Source organism: Drosophila gunungcola, chromosome 3R (assembly GCF_025200985.1).
Source record: "Drosophila gunungcola strain Sukarami chromosome 3R, Dgunungcola_SK_2, whole genome shotgun sequence".
NCBI lineage: Eukaryota > Metazoa > Arthropoda > Insecta > Diptera > Drosophilidae > Drosophila > Drosophila gunungcola.
In genome coordinates, this window is record NC_069139.1 from 22965795 (window position 1) to 22988639 (window position 22845).

Sequence of the window (22845 nt, forward strand, 5' to 3'; positions counted from 1 at the left end):
GCTCTGCTTGGCGAGTTGGCCAAAACAAAGCCAGTTCGTTGCTGCTGCTGCTGCGAATCGGTCGTGTTCGGTTAGCCAGACTTGCGACATCCGTGATTTGGGCCATAACAAAAACACGTTTACGAAACTTACGTCGTCATCTCGATTTGGACCGCGCGCGTAAACCAAGTTAAAAGAGAAGCAAAAAGCAGAAAGCGAAAAGCAGGGCCAAGAAACGGCAGCAAAACAAACCGAAAGCAAAAGTGAGTGCAATATAGGGGAGAGTTTTTAGTAAATTCTGTTGCTGTTGCTGCAGTAACCATGAACTGGACGTAATAACACAACAAATTGGTAACCATAAGCGCGGCTGGCCAAAGTGGATTGTAATTGCAATTACCAAGATTGGACCACAAAATAAAAATGTTTAACCGCACACGCATGCAGTATTAAATGAGTGGCGGCGGCCGTAAAAATCGCCATCACAAGGAGTCATCCTATTGATTTTCGGCATTATTTATTAATTTTCTCGACAATAAAACTGCTTACAAAATTCGCAACTTCCCAACCTTTCCACAAACACACTGGTATGCTAACAAACAAGTTCAGACATCGAAAATATCCGTGAATACATGGAGGAAAATTTAAGTGAATTATTGCAATGAATTCTGATTTGTTATATTTACAGTTATAGTTTTAATAAAGTATTTTCTTTCTTTTAATGAAATAAAAAAAATACTTGCTAAAAGGTTAGCCCACTTATTTTAAAATGTAATATATCAAAAAATGAAGTGGAAAAACTTTTGTAGTTTTTTTAAATTTTTATTTTCCGTATTGGTTTAAAACACAAATGAGTTAACCTGATTTTGAGAAAATATAATAAAAACTTATATAGATTTTTGTTTTCAGTCGTAATGGCTGGCTAATGTCTTATAGCAGTCAATATGAGCTAAGCCTCAAATTTGCAACATTCAATTTGCACCTTTATGTAGGTTGATGGCCACTATTATTTTTTTGAAAACTATTTTTAGGGCACCCATTTATTTTTTTTGCGGTGCATGCGTGTGTGAGAACGTCAGCCCATTTCTGGTCTGCTGCTGACAGCTGCCAAGTGCCAGGAGCTTGTCGTCAACAAGTCTATCAAAAGCACGTTCGTCATTTTTGTTGCAGTCGCCCAGTCAGCAGGTGGCGCCTCCCACCGCCCACCGCCCACTCCACCACCCACCCACTTGTCTGACTATGTAATGTGTGTGTTAGTGTGTGTTGCTGTGTGACTGAGAGCTGCCTTTGTGTTCGCCAATTTGAAGTTTGTTTGAAACTACATATATTGGTTGCTCCATCCTTGTCGCCCTCGCCGACATCCGTCCTGCTCTTTGCCATTTTCATTTGCATTTTCGCCATCCCGCTTTCCGCCGTCTAGCGAAAATCAATTGTTGTATGCAATAAAGGCAAGACGAGCCAAGCGTTGCCAACCAGTTTTTGCAGCGGTGCCAAATTCCGTTTTTCAGTTTACATAAACACTCGGCCTGAGTTGAAACTTTTCTTAAAAAAGTTGGCAAAGGCACAGATTTTCCCGTTTTTGTTTAATTATGTGCATTGTTATGTTTACATTTAATTAAAATAGAAAGGTTATACAATTTTAAGCCAAGTTTTCTTTTAGCGAAGTTGATTTATCTTTCAAGGAGACAATTAATGGTTTTTTGTTAAAACCTAATCTACAAAGGCAAATGTCAACTAGTTTTAAATATGGCAACTAGTTTTAAAATTTGTTATGTTTTTTAATTTTATTTAAACAAGCGTTTAAGAATTGAATATTATTAAAAGTTTTTGGGGTTAATATTATTAAATGATAACAAAATAATAAGGCATAGTGCATGTTGATCTTATGTACTCGCATTAATATTTGACCTGCTTATAGCAAAAAGCAATAAATAATAAATATTCGAAGCTTTTTTGTCTACAAATTTAATCCGTTTTGTCTGCTGTTTCTAGCTTAAATCAAGGTGTGGTTTACCACAGCATTATGAAAATATACATGAAATACATTGTATGTTCTTAATTTATTGATCTGTGGTGTTATCTATTTTAAAAAGTAATCAGCAATCAATTTTAGTATAAAAAGTTTGTGGCGCTTTAAGCAGCTTGAGAAACTGGAAGTTCAATAATTCAATTCAAAACTTTTAAAATGTTTGTAATTAATGTGTAGGTATTGTGTTTATTTATTACAACAAAATCCAATCAATTATAAATACCCAACTACTTTCATTAAATTTCAGTAAGTTTTAGTAGCTCAATTTCAAGCTATTTGTGCACGTTTTGTAGCTTTAAAGTGTTTAAGAATTTAAGAGCAGCAACAGGCGAAAGTGTTGTTTGCAAGAGTTTGCAACTTGTTTTAAGGAATTCAAAAACGTGTAAAGTGTAAAGCAGCAACTGAAAGCTTAGTTGACTTTAAAGCTGAGCTTCAGTTTACATTTCACACTTCTCTCCGCCCACCGCCCACAAGTGACGTTGCTGCTATTGCCTTATTCAAATTGAGTTGTTGTTTATTCATGCATTTGTTGCACTTCCCCACGGTTTATTGTTGGTTCAACACCAACGTCAGTGCACACACACTCACCCAGACTGTTGTATGTATATTCATATGCGGGGGGAGTCCCCTGGTATAACACCCCTCAGACACCCACCCACCGTCACCCACCGTTTTCCAGGCCTGACATTTCTAGCTCGACTCAAGTGTCTGTTACGCTTAAATGTCGGCTTATAGCTACAGTTGCCGTTGAAATTACAAACACGTGTATATGTATATGTGTTGACATGTGGCATTTTGTATATGTATATGCATAAGCAGTTTATTTGTATGTGTGGCCTGTTGGCTTGAAGTGCACTTTCACTTTTTATACAGCCGTCAACAAAAACTGGCAAAATGACAATCGTAACCCGTCTCTTTCTTTCTTTAACTACCTATCTCTTTCTTTAACAACTTTTCTAACTCTATCCTTTTCTATCTCTCCCTCTATTCCCACCTCTTTCTGACTTAAAGAAACGTTGCAATTGCCGAAAAGTTTTTTTAGCTGTGCTAAAATGTAACCGGTTAAGGTAATCGCGTTTTAGTGCCAATTTCGAGCAATGTAAGCCAAACTGTCAGCCAGCAGTTCGAGAACGAAACACATTATAATTAGAAACGAATTTGGTGTCAATCAATATTATGTAGCATAGAGGATGAGAGGGGGAAAACATGAAAATCATATTACGCATACGTCGTGTTGTAACAATTTGGACTGTAGGGAAAATGTGTTTTTCATGTATACTTCTTTTTTTGTATTGCTGATACACATTCAGGTTAAGCCTAATCAAATTGAAATTAAACATAGGTTAGCTTCGGAAAAAAGTAGGCAGGGCCAAAAATAAAATAACAAATACGGTTGGGTGGTAATCTCATTAGTTTGTGGTGTAAGCTGGACATCTGGTGGTTTGCTTGGATTAGCTTAGCTAATCCACTTTGCAGTAATTATCTAAGAAGTAAGGCAATCTGTTTTCAGAATTCATTTCTATTCACGCAAAGTGTCCGAGTTGATTGATTTGGTTGTGCTAGGGAAACTTATCTTCTAAGCTATGCAGTTGGGCATTTTTTTTTTGGAACTTAAGCCATCCATCAGTGTCAAAAATTTGGGGTGCCAAAAGCAAAGAATAATGTTGATCAACGTTTATTTATATATTTAGTAAAGATATATCCATGGAATTCTCTAGAGCAATATAATCTTTGCTAAAATAACCATAATTGGAAAAAAAAATCGTACAGCTTTGTTTCCAAATCCAAGCAAAAAAGGTTAGGGAATAGATACGAAAAGCGAACGAAAGAAAGGGACATCAATTCAATAATCCAAACAGCTATCAATATGCAGTTCAGACTTCAATTTCCATTCAGCATTTCCCCCAAATTGGTTGAGTTCAGCTCCAATCTCGTTTTCATCCTCTCTCCAGCCAGAGAACACCTAATAAAAGCTTATTTACATATGAATGCCTTGTCGGTACTGGGAATCCGGTGTGTAAATTGTGCAAAAATGCGAGATGAACTTCTTTCGGGTCGGCGGATGGCCTGGGAACCGGTGGCGAATCCACCACCTGACATCTGACTGACGGGGTGTGGAGATGTGTGGAGGACTGTGACATCCAGGACGACGACTGCCAATGTCCCGGACCCAAATGTCGGATGTTTTGTGTGCGTGTGCACTAATTTTTTGTTTTGTGCTCGGGTCGAGGCCTTTGCATTCAAGTGCATCCCAAGTTTTGTTGTGCACTTTGCTGGGTCAGGCATTGCTCATTCCCCAGCTCCCAACTTGCCTTCCTGTCCGGCGGAATTGCTGTGCTGATGGTGATGATGCCACATGCTGCTTTGTCACTGAAAGTTCCCTGCATTGCAGCGGCCTCGTTGCGTATACGCCATATATGCCCTGCAAAATTAACAAGCGTGGTTTTAATTGCCGCTTTTTGAATGCAAAAATACTAAAAAGAAGTCGTTACAAAAATATCTCCCTTGTAACACCATTTATAGAAGGGGGAAAAATATGGATGCTTGTAATATAATATATAATTCTTAATTCTTAATACAGACGAATGCATGAAATAATATAAGCGTATATACTAGACGTGTAAAATGAAGTTCCAACTAACTTGGAATTTATTGTTATATTATAAATACAAAATGTTATCTGTCATGGTTTAAAAATTTAGTTTGTGTATATTCAGAATAAGGAAAATTGAATATAATTATTATTAAATAACTTTCAAATGGATGAAGAGTATCTAAAACTCGTCTTGGCCATGCGCGTTACCCATCTTTTCATCTCTCTTCTGGGTATTTGCATTGGCAGTGCGCTTTTTCGGCATTTTCATTCTCTACAAACAACAAACAAATCAACTTATTTGTCTGTTGCCTGCTCTTTTTCCCTCGCTTCCCATTTGGTTGTTGGTGTTGGCCGGCTGTTGCAGGTTGTTTGCTTGGCACTGATTGAGTGCAGTTTTCGCACACATCAACTGGCAACCGGCACACACAAGGCCAGCTTTGACTTTGGCCAGAAGAAGAGTTGATTATGGCCACAAAACAAAAAAAAAAAGGATTACACCTAAAGAAATATATTCAACATGAGTAGATTCAACCAAAGCCGAACCTAAATGGCGTTTATGGCAAGGAAAATAATTCGAGAGATCTTTAAATTACGACCAGCATGGGGATTATCCCTAATCCGAAAACAGGAAAACCTCTTTTGCTAATTGGAATAAATGTTGGCCTCAATGAGCTCATGCTGCTTGAACTCGAGTTCATTAAAAAGTTAAATTAAATCTATCAGCTGTGGCCCCCTTTCCTTTGGGTGTTTGTCTATTATAATCCTTTTCAACATCAACATCATTATTATCATCGTCATCAGTGCTCATCAAATCGTTTCGAGTTTTAATTGAAATGTCAGAGTCTCGAAAATTGTTATGGGCAAAAAATGGAAACGGATTTTCCTATGCATATTTTATGGAATTTTGCCATTTTGTGGTCTTGTTTTTGCCGTTTCCATGGTTTCTGCCATTTTGCCCGTCGGGGTTCTGCCTAGTTTTTAGTGATTTTGTTGTTGTTCAATTAGGAATATAAATAGAAACGAGCTAAATAGACAGTTAGTTTCATATGCAGATATACAGTGCGAGTTATTTATAATTTGCTGGTCGTTTCTCAATTAAAAGTGAAAAGTATTGAAAAATTCATAAATTTTCAATTGTGCTTGCGCAATAGATAATGTCTATTTTGCTAATGGAATGTTTATCTCAAAAAGAAGCAGGCTCCAATTTCCAGTTCTTAGTTTAATTTTGGGTAATATATTATTTGCACTTTTGCCCAAGATATTTTTTTTTTTAAAAGACATTATGGTTTTGGTATATATGAATTCGAATAAGCAAATAAGCGAGTATAATTTGTCAATCGTTTCTTATTTAAGTTTTGAAGTTTTCTTTCAAAACTTTCAAAACTTTTATATAGTTCTAGTTCGTAGTTGTATAAATTTAATTAACCTTTTACAATCAACTTGAGCTCCTTAAGGATTGAAGTGCAGCAAGAGCCCTTTCAGAGAATTAACTACACACCCAGTCGATTCCATCCCAGATTAGCCTCCTCCCTTCGTCATCGCTCAAACATTCTTGAACTAAGAGTATTTAAGTTATCTTTGTGCTGCTGCGAACTGCATTTCTCTTGGCGCAAACAAACATTCCCCATCAAAGTGTTATGCCTCAACTGTGCTCGATATCTCCCATCGCAACCGGCCAATCATCCATCCTGCCCCGCACCATCCTTCATCCTGAACATATCCATCAGTGGCTGAGCAAACATTTAATCATCGTCATCGTTATCATCGATTTGTAATGGTCGGGGAATCGGGGAGTTCCCCTTAGTTTGCTCCCATTTCGACGGCGCAGCTTTGGCCAAATCAAATCCTTAAACTTGTGCAGCCATCCAGCGCTTATTGCTGAGTTCTCAAGCAGACCTTCCTTCCCCTGCAACATTTTGTGGCACTTGTCTGGCAATAGTTTCGCAATAAAGTTGAACGCATTTTTTTTAACTCCCATTTCTCCACTTTCGTTCTCCACGTTTTTGCCACTGCACTTTTTGCTACATCATCGATTTTTATTGAAATTGACACTATCTGTAGGATTAAGGGGTGCCTTGAAGTGGGGGCGTTCAGCATGAATCCTTATAACAATCTCATTGCGAGGGACACTTATAATGAGCAGTAACTGAAGCAGATCCACTTTGCTTCCTTGGTTGGGGAAAAGGGAAATGGAAAATGGAAAGTGGGCAGGCAAGTGGAAAGTTCTTATAAAGTTGCTAATTGGATTTGATTTCCCGATATGAACGTAAATTTGATTAAAAAATCTTCCTAGCCCGTTGCTCTTCCATTTGTCTCTGCCTTTTTCTCTTTCCCTGGTCGATTTTCATTAAGGTTGCACAGAAATTTCATTAAAAATTTATTACCAACTTTTTTTGCCAGCTCTTTTTTATGTCTCCCTCTCTCTCTCTCTCTCTCTCTCACATACTCCTCCTATGCCATCTGTTTGGGAGTGCGGACAAGCTAATAACCAACAAAAGTTGGCAGAGACATAAAACAAGGTTGCAGCTTAAAGGGAGAAACACAAGCAAATGCCAACGAGAAGCAGTTAATAAAAAACAGAAAGCGAATATAAAGAAATGAAACGGACAAACAGTAAAAGTGGCAACAACGAATGGCAATGGCCAAATGTAGCTGGCCAACTCAAGACAATAGAAGCGAAGCGATGAATGAAACATCTGCGACTCGCTTACGAATTTCTGAGTGTTTTAATGAATGCAAGCCAGTGTATTTACACTTAAACCTAAATGAGAATAAAATATTTTTGTTTATTAACTTTTTAAAGAATTTTAAGGAAGCAAGAGTAAGAAAAAAACTATAATTTTAAAATGTTTGGGAACATGAAAACTCTGATTTTTAAGGTATTGCCAGTTTGATTTATTCTTAAATACTTGCCCCACACTATAAGATTCTCTGATGTGTAAAATAAAGTTGCTATATTATTGTTTTGTACCTAGGCATCCTATAAGCTTTAAAAGTTTCTAAAGGTTATGATTTAAATTTGATTTTTAAGGGAATGTCAATGATTGATTTATTTTTGACATTCGCACTTCAATATAAGATCCCAAAGACTCACAAAGTAGAGGGGAAATAAATAAACAGTTCTGCTTTAGGTTGCAAACTTTAAATATAAAACAAACTTAAAAAATGCTTGCAAGAACTATGTAGCTAGCAGTTATAGGAACTTTTTGAGGTACATTTCTTAAACAAGCGCTGATATAAAAAATATTTTTTTTTTAAGTGTAGAGTGGGTTTTAAAAGACGCTCAACTGGTTTTCTGTTGGCCAATAAAAGACAGCAACAAGATTGGGCCAAAGACAAGCGCACCCATCGAAACGAAAGCAAAAGTAAACGACGCGAGACAATAGCGTTAAAAAGTGTGGCAACAGACCAACTTCCCAGGACCAACAACAACAAAAAGACCAACAACAAAAACAAGTGAGATAATAAAATTCAAACCAATATACGGACCATGAACACATGTGCAGCATATTCAGAAACACAAATTGAGTCAGTAAGTCAAATCGAATTGAATATGAGTGAAGAATCGACGAGTGTGAATTCTGTTCTCTGTGAACAAGTGAGCAGTTGGTGATTGGGATATGGCATATGGCATATGGCATAAATATCTGATTAAATTACTCTTACAACGGAAAATCGGTAGGCAAATGTTGACAATCAGTTCCGATTTCAATGGATTACAGTTCAGTGGGTGTTTTTTTTTATAAAAGATGGATAGGTCTGCGTAAATATCAAATTGTAAAGTAAAGCAAGAACGCTGCGTAATAATAAGAATAATAAATGATTTACGCTTGGCAAAAATATATATATATTTTAATCTTAAACATAGGTATCTGACCCTTATTCTTAGTTACACCTTTCAGCTGGAGTTCATTTAATCTGTCACGAGTTCAGATTACTGCTCGAACCATTCAAATCTGTTTATATAGCCACTGTAATGAGGGGCAACATGGAAAACTTTATGTCTGTGCTTTTAAAATTAACTACCCGTATCATGGCCTATGCTGCCTCGAACTCATCTTATCTGAACTCTCATCTCATCTGATCTCATTTACGACTTCTGTTTTAGTACTTTCTATTATGTAAGTCATTAGGCTGGCCCCATTTTATGGCTAAGCCCTGTACCCCTCCCTGTTCAGAAATCCCTCTACTTCAATAATGAGAACGAAGCGAAATTTATGGGACTTTCTAATTCGCTCGTTGGCGGCTTAATGGCGCAACCCCCATTCCTGGTTCCTTTGAGTGAGTAAAAAGATTTTTCAATGGCTAATTAATAACTTTGGAAGATAAATGCGTTGGCTGAAAGAAGGAAGAAGTTCTTGACTGGAAATTATAAATTCTTGACTAAAGTGGGATCACTAAAAAGTGGAAAATATTCGCATTTAGCTTAGATTCAAAACTTGGCTTCATGCCTGTCTGCTAATAAAATGTTAAAAGTTGTAAAAGCTAAGCTGAAAACTTAGCCTTAACTTTAAATTGTTTAGAAAATTTTCTTTAGTTAAAGTTATAATTGATTTAGTTTTTAAAGTACTGCATAACAAAACCATACAGCGTTTTAAGATGAAATATAAGTCTGTTTAACTATTTAGAATTTGATAAAACTTTAAATGCGATTGCATTCAATGCTCTCTGACTTTGTCACAATAAATTTCGAGAACCATTGACCCGAATTCGCAATGAGAAACGATTTCCTTAACTTTGCTCATGCTAAATCCATTTCCTCTTCTTCACTTTTACTTCACAGCCCCATCGCCATCAGCATTATCAGCGCACATAATGGAAATGGCGCCCCTAACAATCATGTAAAATTGGTGTAAAATGCAGACAAGATGGAGCCCCCGGAATGAAAGGAAATGGGAATCGTGCGAAAGGCAATAACACATCAAATTGGTATTAGAAATTCTTACTCTGACGCCCCGTGCTAACTACATATAAAAAAAAGGGGGCGGCAGCTGGGCGTGGCCATAGTGATACAAATTGGACGAGGAGCAGGAGCAGGAGCAGACGCAGGACCATCAACCGTTGCGGGCCCACATCGTTGGCTGCCTGTCGCTGGTTGCAACATAAAAGTCAATTAATGTACAATTACAACAACACCATACCAGCAACAGGAGAAGTTGGCCAGTAGCTTGAAAAAGGCAAAGAAAGTGGGTGGAGAAATTACTGCAAATTACACGCAACGAGTCCTGAAAGCTGCGGTCCAAGTTGGAGCAGGATCCGGAAGCCGCCGAGTGGACCGAGGAGGAGGAGGAGGAGGAGGAGTCGGTGTACCAGAATCTAGAGCTGGTACCATCAGCGCCACCGCCACCGCCACCGCCACCCGGTCGCCATTACCATCACCATCAACGCCATCAGCCATTGGCACTGGCACTGCCACCCCACTGCCGTCTATTGTCCAGTGGTGGCAGCGACAACAACAACGATAGCGAAAGCGAAAAGGAGGACGAGAGCGGCGGCGGCAACAAAATGACTTTCGTTAACAAGCTGAGCAAAAGCTTCCGCTGGCTCCGCTGCTCGACATTGTGCGCAATTTTGTTTTATATGTTCTTCATTGGCTTGATCCTGCACAGCACCAGCCACAAGCTGCAGCAGCAGCTGAAGGAGCAGGCCAGCAGCAGCAGCAGCAGCAGCAGCAGCAGCAGTAGCAGTAGTAGCAGCAGCATTAGCAGCAGCAGTAGCAGTAGCACGCAACCAGAGGCAAAAATGGCGCCCAACGTGGGGCATAATAGCGCCCAACGCAGGCAGAATTCGCTGCCGGAACTGGAGCAGCAACAAAAACACCAGGAAAAGCTGAGGTCTCAGCCTGTGGCAAACAATTTGGATATGGGGAAGGAGTCTCCCCATTTACAGCCACATCCACATCCAGCCCACCCACAAAAAGTGCAAAGTGCGGCTGGCAGCAATGCCAGCAAATCCCCTAACCAGCCAGAAACAGTTATTTTAGCGGCCAGCAATGTGAATGAGAAGCAAATACTGGCAAAAGCTTTCAAACGGTAAGTTTTGCCGGGCGCCTGAGTTATGGCCTTGGGTCTGGGCCTCGGTTTGTTCGGTTGATAATTTGGCACTAGTTCGGTGGCTTCTTTATTGTTGCGCACAACGTTGTTGCCTGCGGCTTTTATCGCCCCTTTCAGTGCCCTCCATAACTCTCTGTGTAGGACAAATTGTAAAAATTAGTGGCAATAGCAACAGCAGCTGGAATTGATGAATGTTGTTTTGTCGCAGGCAAGGGCACAAGGTTAGGTGGGTCGGATTGGATCAATAAGGACACGGACACGGACACGAACTTGGACTGAGATTTGTTGACTGCTATGCTTTTCATTTGTTTCGAGCAATCAGTGTAATAGAATTACAAGCTTTCCGCAATGCCAAAATAATAAACATTGATCTGAACGTTTGGTTGCTCAAAGCAGGAAATATTAAATTAAAGTGAGGCAACAGGAATGTGAGAAAGGTTTACCAACTCCAGGGAATCGGCAGTATTTATCAGGACTTATATATTTTCCCCAATAAATACATAATTTAAATAACCCTTTCCAGTCTCCTGCCATTTCGTAATTGGTAAGCCGGAAGCCCTTCCGATTTCCAACCTCCTGACTTGCACTATTACCCTAATTGTTTAAACAAGGTATATAAAACGTTCTCAGCTCTTGCCCAAGCGATTAGGCAATTGGCCAATTACTTGACTTCACTAGAGGTCGTAATAGATTAGTTGATGCTTGCAAGTGTTGGGGCAAGAGGTGGTCAGACGGAAACTGAAAAGTTTCCAGTCATGGACCTGGTCCTGGCTTAAATTGCAATTTGATGCTCTGGGGTTTTTGGGGGTAATCAAGCAGTCAGAATGCCAGGAATTTCTCAACCAAAAACAAAAATGGCAACATGAAAATAAAACTTGAGGTGTTGAAAAGAATTTGAAAGAAAGTAAATTTGGGCCGAATAGCAGAGAGAAAACAAACTGTCACTGCAATTTCATATTTATTCGACTTCCTCCTTTGCTCGACCCAAAACTTTTGGCCTCCTTTAAGGCCAGTAAAAGCAGTCAAAGTTGCGGTTGATAAACTTTGAACGTCTTTTTGGAAATACTCATTTCAATTCAATAAATAATAAAGCAGAAAGGCATATCCCTGCTGTTCGGATTTTTCGATTTGCTGATGTCTGATTATAAATGCCAACCGAGATATCCTGTTTACCTTTGCTACAAATGAGAATATATGTTCTTTCAATTAAGTTTGCAGGAAAGCGAAAGGTACATTTTATGGGATATTGATTGTGAAATAGAGAAATTCGCACACTCTGAATGGGTCAATTAAATATCATTCTTAGGTATAGCAATTTATATTAATTGAATTGTCTTTAAATTATTTAATATATTTAATGGCTTAAACTATTTGTGAAACGTCTATCCTACACTTATCCTTCCATTTATACAGCCGACCATGTGACAACACATAATTGCCTGGTTGTGTTGAACGTCATTCTAAATGACAATAAGACCACTCATCATCCTTCCACATTGCTGATATTTTTAAAGCTCGACATTCAATTCAGCCTTCAGGCTAGGCTCTTATGTGCTCCGACGTTTTCGCCTCATCGCATTTCTGTTTGGCTTAAGGCCATGGGAAATGCTCCGCCTTTCAGCTCATCCTCTAACGACCTTCGGCACTTATGATAACCAGTTAAAACCCCCAAAGGCAGCCATTAGAAATCTGTCCATCAGCAAAGCAGTGGCTGTGTATAGTGGTTTTCATTAAATATAAACACGGGAGGGCTTAAAGCAAATACGAGTCAGAGGACCCGACACCAAAGTTTTTCAAACTCCGTGAGGCAGTTGGTCAGTGGGAACCTCCAGGGTATTTCACTTTGCCAGGCGGCCAGGAATCCGGGGATAAACGCAGTTACTGCTCGCACCAGTACGAGTTGGTATTTGCTCACAGATAAATAGCTGCATTTGTATATAGCCGCACATATTTGCACAGCTTTTATTAATATTTGATGAAGGAAAACATTTAAAACCATCGACACCCGAGGGAGCAGGAATTTATTCGAATTTTCACTCAGACGAAACTAAAATTATTTGCATAGCAAATGTTGCGCCGCATATTTTCAATTTATTTAAGCCAGGCTAAAATAGCAGCAGATGTTTTGGATAACGAACGATTTTCGGACAATCGAGCTTGAATCAAATTTAAATTCTTGCAAACAGCAATTAAAGCGCAACAGGGGCTTTCAGTGTTCAGTGTTCATTGTGTATTGTTTGTCGAATGTTTGGATCTTTAAGGCCCCTCGGGGGTAATGTGAGTTATGTGGAGATTTCCACTTGTCGCCTTCGCATTAAACTGCAATTAAACTGACCAGAAAATGTTGTGATAATTGCGTTGCTGTCTGAAATTAATAGCCAGCATTTTGCGGAAGGCCCAGCCCCTATGACCTTTCGACCCCGTGACCGCACCCCCCTCGTTTCCGTATGTAAATTTCATTTTAATAATGCGGTTGACAGTGGGCGTGAGATTCAGCGCTGGTTCGTCCTTTCCTGCGTGTCCCGTGTCCTGTTCATTTTTAGAAGCAATTAAATTTTATCTGTAACTGTCGCCTCATCGGGCCGTTGAAAGGGACATTGTTATAAATTTTAATTGTCGAGCGTAGCGCTATCTGCCGATCCTTTCCCTTTGGGCAGTCACATGCCACATGCCATCGACAGTTGGTAGTTTTGCAGTTCCAATCTCATTCCCCATGCATGACCGAATCGACCAGTGAGGCGGGCTAATGTCCCGGTCCTCTGTTTCGTGCCCGTGTCCTGTCTGACTTTTGCATCCAATTAGGCCTGCATGCGGCACCCGCAGTTTGCCACGCCCATGCCTCGCCCCACGCCCCCCTCATTGATTGGGCGTTGTGCTAAAATTGCACACTTCCTTTTCCCATCGTTGTCTCTCTCGTTCCGAGCGCACCAAAGTATGCAATAAACTTTGGACAAAAGTTTGGGCGCAACACGCGGAAAACTTTTTTCGCCCCGAGTTTTCTTTTGTGTTAGTGCGCTTCAAAAAGTGTGTGTCGAAGTCGAGCTTTTGCAAGCGTAAGACGTGTTTTTTTTGTGCATTCATCAAGTGTATTTAAATACAAATCCCAAGGCTTTCGGGAAGCTATCTCACTGTAGGACTATAGTTGTCCTACCTATCTTCACGTAAGCAATCAAAAAGTGAATCAGCTATAGGTGATTCCACAGTTTTTTTTTTCACAAACATTGGGCCCCGGCAAATGCTGGTGGTCCACTGATCTCAACGAGGCGATCAGCTGTTCAAGCTTTAAGCTTTCAACAGGTTTATATCTGAGCCAATCAACAGTGACATACCTTGGCTTAGCATCTATCTTGCACTTTATTAATTACTCAACTTTATTTGGTAAAGTTTTTGCTAATTACTAAAAATGGACCCCCCTCTTCAACAACAACCCATCGATCTGAAATCGATGAGGAAGACTGCTGGAGCAACTCCTGCCGAACTACGGGCTATATTACGAGAAAATATAATGGACGGCTTAAAAGCCGGCAGTACAACCAGATGGGCTCCCACAAGCTGCACCACAACCTGTACCGTAACATCCTCGATCTCATCTTCATTGACGTTCTCAACAAGCTCGAATGGCAGTTTGTGTTGCGCTGCATCCAGCACGGGGCAAGATCCTGCTCCTACCCACACACCATCAGGCAACTCCACCCCAGAGTGGCAGCAAGTCACCTCAAAACCTAACAAAGGAGCAGCAAAGAAGAGAGCAGGCACCGCTCTTTCTCCCAAGGTCAGCCATAAGAAGACAAGCTCTACTGCCAACTCCGGAAACCGCTTCATAACCCTAAGCGATGAGGAAGAAATGGACATCGAGCCTACCTCTTCGCAAGCCGCGTTAAACCGCGCCGCAAAGAAGTGTGACGCAACTTTACAGTCAGCAAAATCCAACAGCTCAGGACAAGTCCAAACAGCCGCACCACAAGCCGCTCGATCACCCAAGGTCCCAAGGATTATGGTTCCCGGTGTAGTCAACTTCTCTGCTTTCCGCAGTCAGCTGGATGCTCTTATAGGAGACGCCTACTCCATTAAAGCGCTGAACTCAGGTGAATGCGCCGTTCAGTGCAACTCCTCCGACGCCTACAGGCTCGTGGCCAAACACTTCCGCGAAAAAGGACTTGTTTTCCACCACCACCAGCTGCCTGAAGACAGACCCTTTCGCATGGTAATGAGAAACATTCATCATGACGTCCCATCGGAGGATATCATTGAGTGCCTGCAGGAAGAGGGTCACTGCGTTTTGCGCATCTATACCCCTCGTAACAAGGCAACTCAGCTTCCACTTAACATGAGGTTTGTGGACTTTAAAAAGGCTGACAACAACAAGCTTCTTAAAAACATCACTGCTGTTTGTAGACACATAGTGACATGGGAGAAGCCACGCAAGCAAGCCGGTCCTGTACAATGCCAAAGATGTCAGGAATACGGGCATACAAAAGCATACTGCACACGGCATTACATCTGCAGGGAATGCGGAGAAAACCACCCTACCCCAGAGTGTAAGCTTGGAAAAGACGACCCTAGGTGCTGCATTCACTGCGGAAACTCTCACGCGGCAAACTTCAGAGGATGTCGTAAATATCTGCAAGTCGCATTTAAGCAAAGTCACCAATCGAAGATCACAGCAGCCTCAGAATCGAACACGATTCCTCCAACCCATCTCTCACCCAACGTTGGTAAGGAATCATTTGCTAGTGTAGCCAAAAGGAACCTACCCATCGCACAACGCAGCAACCCTCGCAAAGAGATGGAAATTACTCCCCCTCCAACTCTTTCCACCGCCAATGCCGCTATGGATGCCAAACTGGAACAGCTTTTTATGAGGCTCGACAGGATGATGTCTCTGGTAGAGACACTAATGCAAGCACTCCTGCAGACGCGTCCTTCCTCCTCTACTCTCCACAATGGGTGTGCTTAAAATAGCCTGCTGGAACCCCAATGGGCTAAGTTCGAAAGTTAACGAGGTCATTGCTTTCATAGAGCTACACGAAATTGACATCCTCTTGTTGTCAGAAGCCCGCCTCTGCTCGCGGTCCACCTTCAGGGTCCCCGGCTTTACTTTTCACAAAGCCGATCATCCGGACGACCAGAGACATGGGGGCGCAGCGATCCTCGTCAAGTCGTGCATATCCCATCAACTCTCTTCCACTCTTTCGGAAGAGCACATTCAAGCCGTCTCCATTGAGATTTCCTCAAGAAGAGGGAGGTTTAACGTTGCTTCGGTATACTGCCCTCCTGCTGTCAGGTGGACAGAAGCAGACTTCATGGCGCTCCTCTCCAGCCTCGGAGATAAGTTCCTTGCTGCAGGTGATTGGAATGCCAAACACAGATGGTGGGGCAACAACAGAATCTGTGCCAGAGGCCGGACCCTCAGCTCTGTTCTGGCCAATGTCAATGTCGATATTGTTGCAACTGGAGAAGCCACCTACTACCCCTATCGTGCAAACGCCACCCCCAGTGCCATTGACTTTGGCATCTCAAAAGGCTTCAGACAACAGCAGGTCTCCGTTAGAGTACTCACCGAGCTTTCTTCTGACCACCTCCCATTGCTTTTCCTGATAAATGAAGAAGCTCAATTCTTTAAAGGAGTCCCCAAAATGCTGCCGGCCCATGCAAACATTGCCACCTTTAGGTCCTTCATCGATGCTCACACTGTGCTCAACACACCAATAACAACCTGCAGCGATCTAGATGCATACGTTGATAGCTTCACTTCCACAATTACTGAAGCCGCCCGGAGAGCTACGCCACCTCAGCGCCAATCTGGTCACCCACATACTCGGAGGGCGCCCTTACTAACACCGGAGGCAAGGGCACTGCTGGATCAAAAAAGGCACCTAAGAAGGCAATTTATTGTGTCAGGCGATCCCGATACCAAGCAGCTACTATCAAGCGTTAGCAACAGACTGCACAGGCTGCTAGCAAAAACTCGCCAAAAGAACATCGACACCCTGCTGGAGGGAGCTGGTCCAGACAATTGCAGTGATTTTTCGATATGGAAGCTCACGAGAGGAATCAAAAGACAGCCGCTTGTCCAATCCCCAATACAGAGCCACAGTGGCCACTGGCTGCAGAAGGACTCAGACAAAGCAAACGCTTTTGCTGAACATCTGTCTGCTACCTTCACTCCTCTCCAACTTCCAGACGCTTCGCACCGCGATGAAGTTGCAAACTTCCTAAGTGATCCCATCCAGCCAGCGCGCCCCATTAGGCACACCACGCCGCAGGAAGTCACGCTGCAATTAAAGGCACTCAATTTAAAAAAGTCTCCTGGACTCGATGGAATCGACAATCGAGCGGCAAAGGCTCTTCCACTCAAAGGAGTGCTAGCGCTGGTAAAAATTTACAACGCCATGTTATGCCTGGGACACTTTCCAAGGCAGTGGAAGAAGGCAAGGATCATCATGATCCCGAAGCCAAGCAAGCCACTGACGAAAATCGATTCCTACCGCCCAATCAGTCTGCTATCCACTTTATCGAAAGTGTTCGAGCGGATTCTACTCAGTAGACTTTTGGAACTGCCACAAGTAGAAGGCCACATACCTCAACACCAGTTCGGCTTCAGGAAATCCCACGGCTGCCCAGAACAAGTCCATCGCCTGGTCAACCACATCACCCACGGACTCGAGCACAAGCTGCACACTATAGGCGTCTTCCTAGACGTCAAACAAGCCTTTGACAAGGTGTGGCACGAGGGCCTCCTTTATAAAATCAAGGAACTTCTTCCTGCACCCTACTTCGCCATCCTGAAGTCATTTATTGCCGATAGAACCTTCGAAGTAGCGGTAAGGGAAGCACGATCCAGTTTGGCATACATACATGCAGGAGTGCCCCAAGGAAGTGTACTTGGTCCGTTCCTATACACCATGTACACAAGTGACATGCCAGTTCCGTCATCCACCTCAAACGCTCGTATGCTTCTGGCTACTTACGCTGACGACACGGCCCTGCTTGCGTCCCACACGTCCCAACTGATAGCTTCGGCTGCAGTGCAAGACTGGCTGCGTGCGATGGAGCGCTGGACCAAGCAATGGAATATAGCCATAAACTGCAGCAAGTCGGCATGCGTCACCTTTACTCTTAGGCTTGTCATGGACATCTTCCATACTTTTAATGGTGACACCATCAAAAACACCACTTCACACTGCTACTTGGGTGTACACCTGGATCACCGTCTCATTTGGAACACCCACATAACGGCAATCCGAGCCAAGTGCGTACGCAAGCTCCAGAAGCTCGATTGGCTCCTGAGTTCCAAAAGCCTCCATCTCTCAACGAAGGTCCTGCTGCTCAAAGCAATCCTTACGCCAACCTGGACATATGCGATCCAAATATGGGGCACCGCATCCAAGCACCAGCTAAACAAGCTGAGGATAGTGCAGGCACGTGCTGCTCGACGGGCATCCGGGCTTCCGTGGTACGTAACAAACCAGGCCATCCTAAACGATCTGCGACTTGTTCCTGTGGGCGACCTCCTCAACCAACACAGCCAACGGTATTCGGACAGGCTAAGAACCCATCCAAACCCACTGGCTAGCAGACTGACCGACCCACAATCTCTAAGAAGATTAAAGAGATTCCACCCCAGCGATCTGTCTTCCCGTGTTGTACAATAATTTTGTAATCCTTGTTAACAATTTGTAAATATTTGTAAATAATTGTATATAGTCTAGGTTCATATCCCATATGTACCATATATACCCCATCCTCTAAACGACCGGTTATGTTCAGATGGCCCTGAACGATTCCGGCGACAATAATAATAAAAAAAAAAAAAAAAAAAAAAAAACAAAAAGTGTGTAGTGCGGTAATGTGATTTATGTTTTTTTTTTTTTGAAAAGTTAACACCTTACAATTTATACTGACTTGCAGAAAATACTTATTTTACTTCCACTAATGAGGTTTAAACTTTTTAATACTATTTTATTCAATAAATAGACTACCGTAAATGGGTTCACAATAAAAAAAACTGGGTTTTTCAGTTCCATACACATAAAATTTTTTTACGACAACGAAATTTTGTCGTATAATATAAAATAATGTAAACGCTAAGATCAATAAAATAAAACAACTATTTTACACGTATAATAACAGTCGTGGCGAAAGTTTGTAAGCCATCAAAAATAGAGTGACTGCTGTTATTTACTTTTTAAGATTATTACTTATGAATTACTTTCGAAAGTTTCAAGGACATAAAACTAGTATTATTAAAAGGAATATTTTTAGCTCAGTTTATTACTTAAATTCAAGTGTCAATTTAAAAAGTACAATCCAAAACAAATGCCATAAAATAAACAAGAAATTTGCTAAGCCGGTATACGCCTTTTCTTTGGTTAGGACTTTAAACTTAAAATATTTTTAGTTCACAGATATTTTGTTAAAAAATGCAAAGTTATTTTACCGAACGCCCCAAAGAATTAAAGCTTACAGTTCAAAGTCAACAGGCCTAGACTAAACAGTCGGCATCAAGTTTGGAGTAATCCCATTAAATTTCCAACAGTTTAGTTTCACTTCTGCCATCGGACCTCAAAAGGCCCGCAAGCGAGACAGCAAATCAGAGAGAGAGGGAGAGGGAATAGGGAGAATGACTGGTGTATATGCAATCATATAATAGTTTTATACACCACCTTCCTGTCGGCCAAATCCTTAGACAGAGCACCCCAAAAACGAGCTGCAGGAATCACGGCGGTGTCAGTAGCAATTGGCCAACTTCAGTGGAACCGCAGGCTTATGCAAAATGCACTTTACGCTTTCTAACAAATCCTCAACCCGCTGCCGTTGCAAACGGCTTTTTGAACTGTGTACTTCCCCTTTTCGGTTCGTTTTCAAAGCCTCAATGGCTGGAATGTACGAATGGAAAAGCGGTTGCTACTCCACATTTTCTTAAGAGTCAATTTCTTGCACGTACAAGATGCCAAAGCAAGAAACGCAAAGCTTGAAAACTTTGTTTTTATATTCGAGGACTTAACCGGCTTCCCCCGCTTCATCTCTTTGATCCTATTTTGCAAAAAAAAAAAAATACTTGGAGTACGACCGCAAACGTTTCCCATATACATTTCAGCCAAACTGGAGAGCTAAAGCAGGACGTGACCGAAAGCAAAGTTGCTCCTCGCCAAACGAAGAGGCAACTTGAAACCGTTTTAGTTGCAACTTTATTTATTTATCAACTATATGCTAATGAAAGCATTGCCCCGGCTTCAGCTTCTTCTTCTTCCGCTGCTACTGCCACTTCCGTTTCCGCCGTGTCCCCACATACCCGTATAGCATTATACATAGATATGTGTGTGTATGTACGTTGTACAAACAAACACAATTGCAGGCACAAACAATAGGGGCCTGCTCCTCTGCCATCCGCTGATTATTCCAGTGGTTTGTCGTCCTCGCCCTGTCACTCCCACATCTCCATCGGCCCCCATTCACGTCCGAAGTCCCCAAAAAGCAGCTTTAATATCTGACACCTGTTTTGGGCATTCGCACTTCATTGCCAGGGGAATGTGGGCACTCAGAAAAATATTCTTTTATATTCAAGTAAATTAGAAACATTAGTTATCATTTTTATTATTGAACTGGAATTTATTATATGAAATAAGATCAACTTAGAGGTTATAAAAGCTTTGACACTAGTAAAGTATGTTTATAAGCTACAAGTTTGTTTTTTAACATTTATACATAATTAATTTTTTAATAACTTAAAACTTATATATTAATACGCTAGTCACAATTTTCAATGCAACAAACTACTGAAATCTGGAAAGCACTTTTAATTAAATAAAAAAATATTATTCCAGCCTCAACTTCTTGTATTCAAATATGTCCAAATAGTATTTGAAACAATTGTGTTAAATGGCAGGAACAAAAATTGTTTTAATTATAAATCATATATATTAACTTATAACTTATATGGTAAAAAATAAATTGTTTTATCTATATAGACAATTTTTCAAGTGCAAAAGGAGCCTGCGGGTTTGAGAAATCATCAGACAGCTGTCATATGCAGCATTTGGTGGCACCACTTCTCTGTGGTGAGGCAGATGTAGATGGCTGGAGATTCGGGTAAGATGTGCGGCACGGAGGAGGACGAGACAAGTATGCAAGAGGGAATTTGTGCCAACTGCCAAGGGGGCCAGTCCGTTGCTGTTAATTTATAATGTACATTTGATTGGGCTGCCGTAACTTAGTTACATTCGGAATTATTCAGCAAATGTTTTCGGTTATTTACTCAATTCAGAGACATTTTCAAGGGTCTTTAAAGCACTTTCAATGATTACCCAATGATTTATTGTTAGGGAAAATTATTTATTATTAATTAATCCTACCATTTCAGGGCCGATCGCAGTCGCGATGGCATTCTGTCCATTCAGGAGATGGGCCAGTACATCAACCGCCGAATCGTAGAGCACATTGATGAGGCAATCATGAACAATGCCCGCGAATTCCGACGCGTGGACATCGGACCCGCCGACGGGCTGATCACCTGGGATGAGTACCACCGGTTCTTCCTGAGGGAGCACGGCATGACGGAGGCGGACATCGATGAGCACGACGAGATCCGCCACACGGCACTGAATCGACGGGCCAGGGAGGACATGATGAGGGACAAGGCCCGTTGGTCGGAGGCAGCTCGAACCGATCTGTTCACGCTCACCATCGATGAGTATTTGAGTTTCCGTCATCCAGAGTCCAGTGTGTCCAACCTTTTGGAGCTGGTGGATGATCTACTCCGCCAGTTCGATCAGGATGGTGATGATCAGCTCACGTTGGAGGAGTTTTCCGATCTCAATGTCGACGATGACGACGATCTGATGCGCAAGTCGTTAATATCCAAAACTCTCGTGGAGCGACGTGAGGAGTTCAAGCGGATAATCGACAAGAACCACGATGGCAAGGCGGATCGGGGGGAGCTCCTGAACTATGTGAATCCCAAGACCCCAAGGTATGCTCTCCAAGAGGCAGCCACTTTGTTCAGCCTGTGCGACGAGAACAAGGACGAACTTCTGACGCTTAAGGAGGTGAGGTCCTTAAGCTATAACTATATGTGAAACTATACAAAATTTCAAAGATTTTAATAAATTTTTTATATTTATATATTTTATATATTTCTTAAATTTTTTTTACTAATATAATTTGTATGCCCACAGATGACTGACCATGCTGAGATATTTCTGCAATCCAAGATGATCGACACGGCAAACAGTTTTCACACAGAATTCTAATTTTTTTCTTCACCATCACTACCCCAACCCCTTTGAGCATTTATAGTGATATTAATTTGTAAGTTTCTGCACCTAAAATAGCTAATCTAGCAGCAAAGCGTGTTTTTGTTAATACTTTTCATGCCGCCATGATCAAATGTAAAGCATTAAAAAAGAAAATCATTTCCTGTGTGATTTTTCAATAATTAACTGTTAAGAATGCAAAGCAAACCACATTTGACACAAATACTCCAAATAAATATACGTAATTGTATGGAACTTGAAGTGTGCGTTTTCCTGGGATTAAATCCGTACACCTACGCATTAATTTAGCTTCTCATCTCGGCTTTCTTATATCTGGTTACAAATGAGGTGCCCTTTTAACAAAGTATGAAATTAAATTTAAGCCGCCTTCGAAATCTCCTTAAGGACATCTTGCGTCTGAGCTGACAAATCACTCCACATTAAGGACAAGTCCGTGTTCAATTTGTTTGTTTCGTACTGCCTTTGCTGTTTCTCGGGCAAGGCAGTGGGCGAATGATAAATAAGTGTCACTTGAAAAAATTTCCAAGGAATCCTGTTGCCCCTGCCTGCCAAAGGCTGATGAATATCCTTGCGAGGGGATTTTACAAGCAATTGACTTTCTGATGGGTGTTAATGCCTCTCTAATCCCTCGCTTACCCATCCAGTCAGGCTGGGAGAATCATTTAAAATGTACGGGGAATAGTGATGGATTAGTTGTACTGAGCTACGAACAGGAGCATCAGCAGGATGTACTTGGCTACGTGACGTGTGTGTGCCGGCGCAGAATTCCGTCCGGATAACGTAACGGGAATAATAATCCCCAGTACAAGTCGCATCTTATCAAAGGCAGACACGCCAGCAGATGGGGCCGAGCGGACTGGGGGATTCCCAGCCAGCTACCGACAATAGACGTGCGGTGGGTAATTGAATCTAATT

At 41.5% G+C, this 22845-nt stretch overlaps 1 protein-coding gene across 1 annotated transcript; it reads left to right on the forward strand.

Moving 5' to 3' along the window:
* LOC128259882 (45 kDa calcium-binding protein) lies at positions 1–22170 on the forward strand. Its single transcript, XM_052992500.1, has 4 exons — positions 1–242; positions 9385–10633; positions 21018–21702; positions 21832–22170. Exons 2-4 carry the CDS (start codon positions 10107–10109, stop codon positions 21904–21906), a joined length of 1287 nt encoding a protein of 428 aa, XP_052848460.1. The 5' UTR covers positions 1–242; positions 9385–10106; the 3' UTR covers positions 21907–22170.
* Positions 22171–22845: the final 675 nt, after the last annotated feature.

Bases quoted from the DNA above. Each gene is read 5' to 3' on its own strand.
- LOC128259882 (XM_052992500.1), top strand. From the start codon at position 10,107: ATGACTTTCGTTAACAAGCTGAGCAAAAGCTTCCGCTGGCTCCGCTGC. The intron at 10,634-21,017 runs GTAAGTTTTGCC...CTACCATTTCAG, and splicing joins CTGGCAAAAGCTTTCAAACG to GGCCGATCGCAGTCGCGATG. The intron at 21,703-21,831 runs GTGAGGTCCTTA...GTATGCCCACAG, and splicing joins AACTTCTGACGCTTAAGGAG to ATGACTGACCATGCTGAGAT.